Source organism: Piliocolobus tephrosceles, chromosome 15, assembly GCF_002776525.5.
Source record: "Piliocolobus tephrosceles isolate RC106 chromosome 15, ASM277652v3, whole genome shotgun sequence".
NCBI lineage: Eukaryota > Metazoa > Chordata > Mammalia > Primates > Cercopithecidae > Piliocolobus > Piliocolobus tephrosceles.
Genome location: NC_045448.1, coordinates 36,507,721 through 36,521,293, shown reverse-complemented (window position 1 = coordinate 36,521,293; position 13,573 = coordinate 36,507,721). Strand labels below are relative to the sequence as shown.

The 13,573-nt window shown below is 42.7% G+C and overlaps 1 protein-coding gene across 4 annotated transcripts in view; it reads right to left on the bottom strand.

Annotated features, from left to right (window-relative positions):
• The window catches only part of CRIM1 (cysteine rich transmembrane BMP regulator 1), a 197,775-nt gene that overhangs the window by 84,861 nt on the left and 99,341 nt on the right, over window positions 1-13,573 (bottom strand). For all 4 annotated transcript variants that reach the window (XM_023216356.2, XM_023216358.2, XM_023216359.2 and 1 more), the window contains one exon: window positions 1,783-1,904. In XM_023216356.2, coding sequence (XP_023072124.1) covers window positions 1,783-1,904 — 122 coding nt within the window. The remainder of the gene's footprint in view (window positions 1-1,782; window positions 1,905-13,573) is intronic.

Below are 13,573 nucleotides of genomic sequence, written 5' to 3'. Positions count from 1 at the left end.
AGGTCTGTTTGGCCATTTCCTTGTGTTTAATGGATGTTATTACTGGTTAAATAATGACTGGAGTGGGGAGAAGCGCTGAGAGGTGATTTAAGTGTACAGAACTTTTTCTGTTCCCTCTTCCTGTATGCTTGTATTTTTAAGGCCTGTAAGTTAGGAAGCTCAACCTTACCATCTCTATCCCCCACCCTCAATGTCCAGGACTGTGCCTCTGAATGTGAACAGAAAGTGTGCACATAGAATACTAAAGATTATTGGCTGGGCACGGTGGCTCATGCCTGTAATCCCAGGACTCTGGGAGGCCGAGGCAGGTGGATCGCGAGGTCAGGAGATCGAGACCATCCAGGTTAACACAGTGAAACCCCATCTCTACTAAAAATACAAAAAAATAAGCTGGGCGTGGTGGTGGGCGCCTGTAGTCCCAGCTACTCGGGAGGCTGAGGCGGGAGAATGGTGTGAAGCCAGGAAGCAGAGTTTGCAGTGAGCTGAGATCATGCCACTGCGCTCCAGCCTGGGTGACAAAGCGAGATTCCGTCTCAAAAAAAAAAAAAAAAAGATTATTTGCATCTGAGGCAAAATTCCAGGTAGATCACTTGTATTATTTAATTTAACTGTTACTCAGTCCATTTTACAGCTGTGGAAACTGAGGCCCAGGGAAACCAAGAAGCTTCCTTAAAGTTAACCCAGCTAGTGAGTGGAGGACCCAATTTTCAAACTGCAGTTATTTAGTTCTAGTCTGTGTTCTTTCTTAACCATAAAGCCATACTGCAAGTGTTTATTCAAAGCAAAAATAAACATAAAAAATAACATGTGGCCATGGACCTAAAAATCACAGGATGCAACCAAATAGGACTCAACTGCAATATAACCTTTCTTGCCTTGGAAGGAGGGCAGGAAACCTTATGATATCTGAATTCCTACAGGAAATATTTGATATGAATATTTCTATGTGTAATTTTGTTGTATTTGTCCAAATCCATCTCCATCTTCCTGTGTGTACAAGTGTTGACTAAATAATGCTCTGAATGGTTACTGACATGTAACTTGAGTTTCATTATTTTTTGTCAATGAATATTCTGGTAGAGAAGCATGTTGTAGGTTCCCCTTCCTTCTATCACCTAAACTCAATAAACATTAAGCCACCAAACACCAAATCCTCCCATATAAAGTCAAAGGGAGAGGCAGATTCTGTCAGAAGGAATCTCATGACCCAAGAATCCTTTTTCAGGGCCACATGGGTCAAGCCTAAAGCAGGCCACTACCAGTGACCACCCACTGATTAAAGACGTCCTCTCCACTGCCTCTCAGCCTTTTGGCTAAGATCAGGTGCAAAGATGTTCTAAGTAGGAAAATGCTAAACAAGATGAGCAATGTTTTTCCTGTTCCCAAGTGTGGCAGGCCCAATGTAGTTTTAGCCAGGTCACCTCCCGACAGCCATGGGACCAGTTACTGAGTGACAGCAGGAAAACGATCACAGGTTCCAGGATCCTTTTCCTGAAATCCCTAAGTTTTAGAAATTCTGTAACACAGCTGAGTATGAGAGCTACATGCAATCTGCTATTATGTCTCCAGAATCCTCTTTCTGATGGGTGGAATGATAGCTCCTAACCTAACTTTCTTTACTGCACTGTGGATTTTAAGTAAACCTTTTTGAGTGCCCTTCAGCAAGTCCCTGAAGGTTAATAACCCTGCTTTGTAAAAGGCAGAAGCAGCTAAGGTGAACCCTCCCTCCTCCTCCTCCTGCACAAATGTACACTCTCTAAGAACAAGAGAAACCCCACGTACCATTAACACATTCAAAGACATCACAGCACTTTCCAGGTGTCCCATCGCCACGAGAGACTATGCGGGGAGTGGATCCCACCTCACACACGGGGAAACCACATAAGCCAGAGAGACACTCGCATCTGAAACCAAAGAAAAGGGAAGGAAAACCCCATGAATAAACAACAACACAGAAGTCGGGAGACCACAAACAAAGTGGCAGTGGCTGTGGCAAAGTACCTGGTCTATATGACACTGCCTCCTTTATCTGGTGTCACTGGGAAATGGGAAGGCAGGAGGGGTTCTGACATAATTTGCTTTCAAATAACTAAGGTTTGTCTCCTTTACATACACCCCAATTTTTAACTTGAACCATTTTGACAGAAGTATTTCTAAAATGCATTACCTCATTTCTTACTTAACCAGACTGGTATTGAGCGTAACAAACATTTTCTGGCTGACTCAGGGACATCTTCATATGTATCTGTGATGCTCTTCTGTGAATCGATGCTTGCACAGGCTAATACAGAGTGAGTGTTCCCATGCTAAACGGCCCCATGGTGCTCCTTCGCTGCAATTGATGTTTAGGTGTTTTCCACAGATTTTCTTGACTCCTGGTTCAATGATTAAGTTATTAGCTTTTTAGTGTTTTCTTGTCAGTGTGATGTCTCAAGTCCACTCTCATCTTAAGCCATATTTAATTTATGATTGTACACAATAAAAGAAATGGACTGAAGACTGAGGAGCTCTTTATAAAGAGAGGGCCTAAGTTGTAGTAAGTGAACTTTATGACAGCTATCTTGGGAGCTGAAAGTCTTAATTTTTGGATCTTAAGTTACCACCTGAGCATTGATCTCTGCACGCATGAATGGGGTGTTCCATGAGCTGCAAGCTGGCTGTGCTGGCTCTCACCCCTAACTTCAACGTTGCTGCAAAAACCGCTAAACACAGAAGCCTGGGTAGGTGAAATAAGAGGAGACAAAATGTTGCATCTGCAACAGTGAAAAAGAGGCAGGACAAAAGAAACTCAGGGCAGCTGGGTGTCAGCATGTGAATGTAAGATGAGGAAAGAGCCGCTAGATTTCTGCCCTGGGACTCCCCTGGGGAGAGACGTATGGGTCAGAGGGTGGAGAGGATGACGGCGGGAGTTCCCAGGTTGACAGGAGTAAAAGGAAGGCATCCTAAAAAAAGACATCCTGGCAGGAAGTATGTGGGTATTTATGTACGGTAGAGATCAAGATCAGGGGAGTAACGTTCCCAGCAGGGAAAACTATCAACACATTCATTAATTGTGCTTTTGTACCCCCTTCTTATTTAAGTAATTGGTTTGTTCACCTATTGTTCTTTGGATCTTTAATAAATTAAAATATGCTTATAGTCCACAAGTACCTCAATAATCAGGCCGAGATTTAATTACATTTGTAACTAACCATGGAACTAGAAAAGAAATGACTTTAGGTTAAGATTTGCATCAAAGACTGTTAAAGCCACTGGAAAGGTGGCTTTAAACACACCACTATCACCCCAAAGCAGGCTCTTTGAGGATTCTTCCATGTGGGGTGACAGTTCTATTGGATTCCTGGGAGAAGAGGGTGTTAGGTCATTCAGGTTTTGCTGCAATGGTATTTCTACCAATGGTTTCAAGTAAAGGTTTGCCTGTTTTGTGTGAGCAGAGCTTGGAGCTCTCAATTCACAGTCTATATTCCTGCAGGACAATCACTTTCTAGTGCTGAGTAAATGTGAGCTGGGCTTTTAGTGCCTGATAAGGTCATCCCATACTTTTTCATGCTTATATGCCTAGCCATTGCAATGGTAAGCACATAATCGTACTGCTGTGATATAACAGTAACATTATACTGTTTACATTTATTGTACTTGGCACTCTATACAACTTAAAACTCTCTAGAGTTTATAGATGAATGGAACTAGAGTACTGACAGGCCACACACTGATCCCAACGCATAGATGTGATTACAATGAAAGCAGCCTTCAAGAATAGCTGATTAACTTTCTCTTACATATCTTCTATGATTCCACATTCTTGCCTACAGATGTGCGCCAGGGAATCACTCTAATCTAAACACCTGAGAGTGTACAGTCAACCAAACAATACCCGTTTAGATGTTGTCCTTCAACACTTGAACAACCTTTACTGAACGTGTGTGTGCACTTATGTGCTGGGTTCTCTGCTAGGCTGCTAGGAGTCACACCACACTGAACACCCATGACTAAGCCTGCCATTAAGTCTTTTTTTTTCTGTTTATGTTTGACCTATTTTCCCAACATTTGTTTAAAAAATTTACAATTTAAAAAATACATTTAGGGAGTATAAGTGCAAGTTTCTTATAGCCATATATTGCATAGAGGTGAACTGTGAGTTTTTAGTGTACCTGTCACCCAAAGAGTAAACATTATATGCATTGCGACTTCCTAACATTTAAATATTCCTATTATTTTTCTAGAGTCCCTTACAAGTTGTCTCCAGCAGGCTGTGGAAGAACTGAAGCTGCACCAGGCTGTAGAAGAACTGAAGCTGCACCCAACTACCTGTTAACCCACCTAGGAAAGGAAAATATTTTATGCTGAATCTTTACATCTAAACTGACTGCATAATAAAGATCCTGGTTTTGCTAGCTGGTGTGACACCAGCTCCTGTCTTCTTGTCTCCTTCCCTGCAAAGCCTTCTGATCTACCTGTTGCCATCTTTTGACTTTTCACAGCTTCCCCTGAACCTGAAATTAGTATCTTAATCAAGAAAGAGCTTATAAAAGAACAACAAAAGGTAAAAATCTGGGCTGAGGTCAGATATCTATTGGGTAGCTATCTATTAGGTTAAAACCTTACTGAAACTGCCAGTTTTGCAGGTCAAAATGGTCAAACAGCATTTCTTTATGTTCAACATAATGCAACTCACATCAGTTCTCTTTTAACAGGTATGTTTACATTCACTCTGTCAGGTAACAAAAGGGGACCCCATCATGACCCATATTTGCCCAGGAAGTCTGTTACATCTACAAATGATATGAATCCCATGTAGTTTTAAAAAATTCTTCGGTAAGGTTATTCTAGATTCTCTGGTTAACACACACTGCAGGAGGTATTCTTCCCTGTCACCGATGGGAACAGGAGTTACACAGCTTAGTCAAGTGACCTGATTTTAAACAGGGTTTCCTGTGCTCTGTGTTTTCCACTAGAAGAGACTAGATTTTCCTCTACTGAGTCATGAAGAGAAAATGCTAAACTACAGAAGAACTGACGCATGCAACCTGTACCGTCCTCACCATGTTCTTTCTCTTCGTTTTAATACTTTTTGCCCTCCCTAATCTTTCCCCTACCCTTTATCCCCATCTCTGGATAAGGAGCAAGCGAAGGAAAGGAGAACACAAAAGGGGCAGAGGAAACAGACTACCATGAGAAACGCTGCAGTGAGCTGATTTCAACACTTACCCCTCATTTCTGAAGCCCTCTCCCCAGTTTCCAGTTCTAGTCCAATCTCCCCCTGCCCAAGTCTCCGTCTCTCCCAAATCATGCCACATCCATCCTAAGGCTCAGTTCCCGAACTTCTGCAGTCAAAATGTATCTTCTATTACTTCTCATTTTATGTATCACTTTCTCAGCCTAGCATTCAACACTCTGAAGTCCACATACCCCTTTTCCAATTCTGTTTCCCAGTATTTCTCTTCATTTTCCAGTGCTACGGTTATGCTCTTTTCTCCAAGTAAGTCCCCACTTTGCTGTCTCCGCACTGCCTGACCTAATGGCCCCTGCACATTCCTCATCCAGCCCTTATGCTCAGTTGTTTTTCTAGTTCAACCTCAGAAAACAGCTTCCTCTCTGAACCCCTAAACACCACAGTTTTCTTACGGCACCCTCTTTCTCTATTTTGTGGTAACTTGAGGACTCATCTTAACATAAGCTCTTTTAATACCTACCATGCTTAGTCATATAAATGTTTCTTACGTGGAAGTGAACTGGAGATCAACAAGACAGGAAAACATTAACACAACAGAACAAAAACACCAAAGAAAGTGAGGAGAGCACTGAGACTTCTATACTGTGAACTCATAAAGGCCACCTCAGGCAGACCTATTTGCATGACACCTTGAGCAGAAGTGCTAAGGGTTTTAAAAAATGAAACAAAACAGCTTTATTGAGATATAATTCACTTACCATAATGTTCACCCTTTTAAAGTACACAATTCAGTGGTTTTATATTCAGAGGGTTGTACAACCATCACCAGTTCCTAATTTCAGAACATTTTCATCACCTCAAAAAGAAATCCTGTACTCACTGGCAGTCACTCCCTTTCCCCCAATCCCCGGCCCTTAGCAACCACTAATTTATGTTCTGTCTCTACAGACTTGCCAATTCTGGACAGTTCATATAAATGGAATCATACAGTATGTGGGCTAAGGGCTTTTTAACTTCAAAGAAGATGCAACCTGTATTTGCAAGTAATCAGAAAAATAAACTCTCAATGTAATCCTCAGAGTTAATACAATGATCAATGGAGGTACCACATTAATAAATTTCTGCATAATGTAATCACAGGTGCAGCCAGGTGGGACTTGGTTCAGCTGTTTTTTTTTTTTTTTTTTTCCCTCAAGTAGGAAATGGATTCAAGCTCAGTGGGCACCTGAGTGTCTGAGTACAATGGAATTCAGAAATCATGGAAACCCCTAGAGGGCACTCACCCCCTTAGGAGGTTCTGCTGGCTGAAGGGTGGTGAGTACAGACTTATGCTTTCCCTTCATGTCCTGTGCTTCCTGGACTTCACAGAGAATCCCAGGCAGGCCAGAAGGTCAGAGTCCAAGCTCCTGGGCATAGCTTGCAAGGTGCTCCTAAATCTGCCTCTACCTGTTATTAGTTTCCACATTCTACTGGTTCCTGCACACACCCTACACTCCAGCAACAATGATGATCTGACGTCACTGAACCACCTGTCCCCACCCCTTATCACTCCAGCCACAGCTCATGTCCACCCAGCCTCAAATCTCTGCCTCTCCCTTGCCCCTGGTGAATTCCCCACAACCTTAAGACCACCCACTCTATAAGACCTTCTCTGGTCAAAAAACAAACAGGATTAAATTTCCCTTCTCTGACTTTCAACAGTACATAAGGGTACCTAACTCTTGAAGTGCATCGACCCATCATACTAAATCAAAATCAGACTGTTTCTCCTGTGAATTCCTCTAGTGCAGGGGGCATGTCTTACTTGTTTTATAGATAATAGTAAAAAAATGATAAAGGTACCCAACCGATAACCTGAAATAAACTTTTTCATGGATACAAGTCAGGGGTTAGAGCATATATGTTTTTTATTTTTATACATTTTAGACTGCAAGCTTATAGGTATGGTGCTTTTCAAAATTAGTATGTGGAAGGAAGGACTATGGAATGTGTTTAAAATGCAGATTCCAGGGTACCCACTCAAACACTGTTTTTCTGCAAGTTTGGGGAGCAGCTCCAGAATCTGCCCATATGATAATCTGCTCCTCAGGAGACTCTGCTGATGGGAATCTGCAATCCACTTTCCAAGAACTTTGTGCCTAGATGTGCACAGCCTGGGTGGTCACAGTTTAATTTGTACTTTCCAGTGGAAAAAAAAAAAAAAAAAAAAACCAAGTACAACTAGTTTTAGCATTATAATGAGAAGAATGATTACTAGTACTTGTTTTTGATCACTTACAAAGACTCCTTCCTGCCTGAATACCATTGCTTAAAAGTGAGAGATACTACCTACGAGGGAAGAAAAGAACAAATATTACCAATTTATCCAGTACTGTCACCCAAAGAAAAATGTGCGACTGCTAGCAAGCTATTTAAACTCTTGGGGACTATTTTCTCATCCATGAAGTGAGATAGCTGGATCATAATAAACTTTTCTCTAAATATAAAATCCTTTGATTCTATCATTGCCATTCCCATTCCCGTCACTGCTGCAATCTGACCTCAGCTCGTTCTCTTCTCACTCACCTGTACCCTCTCCTTCCAGAACATCAGTCACCTCGCATCCCTTACTCACCTGATCCTCCTCCTCTCCAAGCACCTCAACCTTCAGGCCCAGCTCAAGATAGGGTTTTTGCACTGGTCATGTTTTGGTTTTTGTGGGGCCATAATAATTATGTAGCTTTTTATCCCCCCCTACTAAAGAACTCTAAGCAAGGCCAGAAAAGACACAACATGCTAGATGCTGTTGTCTCCCTACCACTAGGCATGTTTCAGACACTACATAACTAAGTGGAAGGGTCAACAGTTTGTTTTACTACAATGACCACAGAAACCTTAAAGAAGGGTAACCTATAGGAGATTCCTGGAGGAGGCCATACAGGTAGGAGTCCTGTTTGTCCCTCCCACAGCCCTTTCAGCAAAGAACAGGAGTGCCCCTCAACCTCTGCCTCGCCCGGTCCCCCCAGACGTATCCTCCTGGTGCAGGTGCTGATGTTATCCTACATTGTGACATTCCCCACAGTAAGCTCCTTCTGCAGAGGAGGCAGCTTGGAAGCAGCAAGTCATCACACTCCTCACCTTCCCCAGCAGACCCTGATCTTCCTCCGCCCACATCCTAGAGGAAAACAAGTCAGTGAGGTATTCTGGAAAAGATTTCTTCCAATACTGGATGTACTACACACTGGAACTGAGTGCTTGAGGCCTTCAAAAGTGGAGGCATCACTGACTATAAATTAAAAACTACTATTTACAGGTGGATGGGAGGTCTCCCTTTAGTCAGGAAACAAGGATAAATGAGGAACGAAAAAGGCAAAGCACTTGTGTTACTAGGATTCTACACAGTGTATTAATGATATAGCTTGTTGGGAATGGAAATTATAATGACACATAAAACACAGTACTATTCTACAAAAAGCAGCTTCCACTTTAATTAAATTCGATGTACCATCTTTCTACTGATTAAATTTCTTACCTCTTTCCAAGAATGTGTGTGTGTGTGTGTTTTAAAGGCTGCAAACAAAATATCCAAAAAGAAACAGGCTTCCTATCTGAGGGTCCAACTCTTCTTACGGAAAACAGCATTCCTCTCTAAGAAAGTTCCTTAGGCTCACAGTTGTCCTCATGCTTCACCGTAAGAGATTTACTACTCTCTGTGTAAGAATAACTAACTAACCCTCCCTCCCCCTTTCTCCCCGACTCAAGTTTATTCCTGCGTGATTTCCTGGCATTTCCACTCCCCCAGCACTGACACATGTGCTGTAGCCACAGCAAGTGCAGCCCTGCTCTGGGGATCATACTCTCCCCCGCAGCAATCCCTCCCCCGCGTACAGTGAGCTGTCACCTGTCAACCAGAAACTGCACCTTCTTCACCACTTTCCCTTTGGAGACCACCAGAAAATCACTCTGCCTTTTGTTGTGGTGGTTGTTGTTTTATGCTTTGTTTTTCTTTTGGGGGGAGGAATCAAAGGTCATGCTCCCATGTAGGGAAGGTATAAGTTAAGTTAAAGACAATTAGGTTTGGGTTCAGTGTATACTGTTCGGGTGATGGGTGCCCCCAAATCTCACAAATCACCGCTAAATGACTCACTCATGTAACCAAATACCACCTGTTTCCCAAAAACCTATGGAAATAAAAAATTATAAAATAAATAAGAAATAAAATAAAATATTCCTTTGCCTTCCTACTATTGGTAATAATAATAAAGCAGTCATTAAGCTCTTCTCTTCCTAGCTTCCTCCTCAAGGCTGGCATGTGGCTCAGGAAGCTTATCTTAAGGTGCTAAGTTGAAAGAAAAGTGGTATAAGCTGCAGGAAAATAGAAGTTGTAAGTCTACGTGGTTCCTGTAAGAATTAACCAATTATCTTCTAGGACTCTGCCCCACAGAAAGTAGGTGTGGTGGGGAGAAAATAATGGCACCTTTCACAAATTACTACCTTGATGTGACTGGCTAAAAAAAAAAATCGGGGTTAGTTTTGAAGAGACTCAAACTAATCGGGTGGCGGGGCGGGGACGACACAGCAGAAACACAGCTGAAAATAATCGCAGGGCCCGTGCCCTTGTTGAAATGTTAGAGCTGGGATCTGGCAGAAATCCTGGGCCACTCAGTCCAGCTCAACAATCCGGTATCGCGTATCAAGAGCTGGCCAAGTCCCAGGAATGGAAGACTCTCTGCCTTCACTTCCGTAGGTCTAGGGGAAGACAATGGCATCTGCTTTCATGGCTGGTAGGATGGCTTTAGAGAGTAAGACGGGATGGGAGTGAGAGCTGCATGAAGGACTAGTTAGGAAAAGTAGGAAGGGAAACTGGCACATCACACTGTGGAAAGGAGAACTGGGCTGGGACGAGGAGAATAAGTTTTAGTATAGCAACATAAATTATTCCCACTTTAGAGCAGAATTGCCAACTGCCTCAGAAAATAGATGCTTTGAAACAATGAATCAGCTTGTTATGAACATGTAATGATTTTGTAGCTATTTACTGAGTGTGTACATGCAGCAGGCACTAAGGTGGACTGGGGCTGGGGATACACAGGGTTCTGGCCTTAAGTTTAGGGAATTTAGTTAGGGAAGCTTTGTATATATAACCACAAATGAGAACACAATGGGATGTTGACTATTCAATCTCCTCCCCAGAGCACACAAAGAATAAACACCAACGATGTCTGGACTAACCTTCTACTTGAAAATCTGACCAAAGCCTCCACTGCCTGGCTGCTAACACTCCTTCAGGCCGCCAGAGACATCTGGGGCCTGAGCTGGCGCTGAAACAGATGACTTTAAGCATGTGTCCACTTGGATTCCTTTGGGCAGTCAATTCCCAGCCTCTCATCCTTGTCATCAGTGCAAAGTGAAAGACTGTATTGTCTCTCATCCTCCAAGGAACACACATCCCCAGAGAGCACTGCTCTGGGACTCTTCCTTCTGTGCCAGCCTCCCTTCCAACTGACTCCCCTGCTTCCTCCGAACTTTCCTCTGCAAACAACCCCCCCCTTCCTCTGAACATACCACACAATGCACCACTCGAATTTGTTTCTAACATTTACCTGGCTCTCCCCTAAAGATTCTATTTCCTTATAGCCTTCTCCAGTGAGACTGAGAATCCCCACCTCCTACTCACTTATTCACCTGGGATGGAAGGGAGGTCAAAGTTCTCTAAGTTGACCACTGGCTACTTCCACGTGGTTGCTTTCCTCTCTCATGCTTCCCTTCCTGTGACTCTGTCTCCTATCCAACGCTTTAGGGGGCAGAGGTTTGCGGAATGCACTTTGACAATAAACCAGTCTTAGGTTCAAGTTCTGGCCACTTAGGAACTACGTGACCTTGGGTAAGTTGAGCAATCTCTCTAAGCCTCAATTGTAGCCTACATACAGTGGGGATGATTAAAGCACCCACATGTCATATGACTGCTATGTGGATTAAAGGAACTGATGAAAAGCATCCACGATAGTGCCTGGAACACAGAAGCACACAACACCTGTTAGCTGTTTTATATGATTATAATTTGAGAGGCTTGAGAGTCTATGTGGACAAAGTATTTTCAACACTCTGGCCTCACTTGATCTTTTGGAATCCACAGACCCTTGCTGCCCCCTCTACTTCGGTGACTCAGTCCTGCGGCCACAGGTCTCTGAACTCTCTGAAGTCACGCATACTATCTGTTGATCACAATGGTCCATGCTTCCAGTTCTCCCTGGCTCTCGCTCTACCACACTGACACTTCAAAGTCACTGAGGCATCTACTCCCCAGATCGTTTCCTTTTCTCTGCAGCCTGAACCTCCTCCTGACTGCACTTCTTTAACAATGGAGCCCAAAACCCATGGTGTTTCACTTGAACCACCATCTTCCTCACGCCTTTACCTTTCCTGCCTCTTTATCCTCCTTCTGTATCTGTCTCCTCAACCCCAAACTCAATGTATTTAATCCCAGAGATGGCAACCCTGAATGTCTACAGGAGTCAGGCAGGAATCCTAGAAGAGTAGAGGGGAGCTGTAGACACCTCAAGAAGGTCTGTGACCTCTAACGGGGCATCACTACTCATTCCATGGTTAAGGGTAAACTCAATGAGGGCATACCTTCCATGTACTCAAGAGAAGTCAGATTTTTATGTGAAGTATGCCAGTTTTTAAATATCAGTGACTAATTTAAAAATAGAAAAAAAGGGGCACATTAAAGAAAATATGTCTTGGGGTAAAATTCAGCCCCAAGAACTACCAATTGCAAACTGTGATTCAACCCTTTGACTTCCTCTGTGCTGATACTGAAGCTGTTGAGAGCAGCTAGAGAAAAGTCAGAGCTACTCTGCATCTTCTACACTGAAGCCCCCATCATGCCTCACAGACCCCGGTTCATTCCTGACGATCACTTCTTCCATGATGCCTTCTCTGACTAGAGGCACAAAGATAAACAGCTGGTGCTCTGTGTGTGTGTGTGGTGGTGGTGCTGGTGGTGAGGGGTGTGAGTGGCAGTTTGTGAAATGACCATCAAATGTGGGGGAGTGGGCACAGAGGGAAGGCATTCCAGGTAAAGGAAAGAACACACTAAATTTATAAAGGCAAGAAAGAGTACAGTGTGTTTAGTTTAAACTAATAGGTGAGCCCACCAGAGGTACATTATGTACTGAGAGGAGGACTGGGGTTATTATGGGGGTACTGGTAGGAGTCATGGCCAGAGAGGGAGGTCAGGGCTGAGTAATAAGGGGCCTTGCATACCATACTAAGAAGCATCTTTACTTGTAAGCAACAGGAAAGTACATCTTAAACAAGTAATGTAGTCTTGCAATGGAGCCTTACAACGGAGTGGTTATCTCAAGAAAACCCAATATTGTCATGAATTCCCTTTTTCTTGAATCATTAAGGTAGGTGGGATTAGTGTTAATGTTTTAAGCTGCAAGACACATTACAAGTCAAAAAATCAACAACAACCGCCTAGAACACCCTTCTCTCTTTCTCCATCTGGTGAACTCTGACTCATTCTTAAAGACTCAGTTCAAAAGTCAAATCTGACCATTCTCCAAACAGGAATTAGTATGTCTTTGCTCTGTGAACTTTGTGTTTTTTGCACACTTCTACTTCCAAAGCATACACCGCTTTAAACTACAATGACTTATACATACTTGCCTTCCTTTAGAATACATGCTCTTACATATCAGTGACTATATTTTATTCCTGCTGAGCAGCCCAATGCCTGGCACTCAAACGCTCAAAGTATTTGCTCCCTGAACAATCCAAGAACAGTATGGGGTTTTGATGCTAGGACTTTTGCTGCAGACTAAATGTCTATATAATTTAGTTAAAAGCATTCATTATTTACCCGTGCTGGGTACTGATGAGAATGAAATATATAGGGTGGGTCCTTGCCCTCAAAGAATCCACAATCTAAAGTCTTAGGTATTACCGTTAAAACTCTTCATGATCTAGCTATAGAAATCAAAGTCCCTGATCATATTATCATAAAAGCCATGACATGTAACTTCCTTTCTTTTCAATCAAAAGCAAAGTCAGGAAAGAATAATTTACAAAGCACTTGTCTATATAATACATTCACAACAGACTGACCAAGGCCAAGAGAAACCAGCTGTCTCTACCTCCTGGGTTCTAATTAGCAATTAAATGTCTACCAAATATAACTCTGAATTCTCTGCAAACTGTGGCAGCTACAATGATGAGGAAGCCAATAATCCATATCCAATGTAAAGGTGTGAATGAAGAGTAAAACATATTCCGTGATTTGGGTTGCTTTTGGTATTTTCATTAGAGGTAGGGCTTTAACATTTTAGACTTGCTTATTAGCTATGTAAGTAATTTCACAAAGCATTTTTGCAGAGCTGTTCTGTTTGCATGTGCCATGATGATGACATAGCA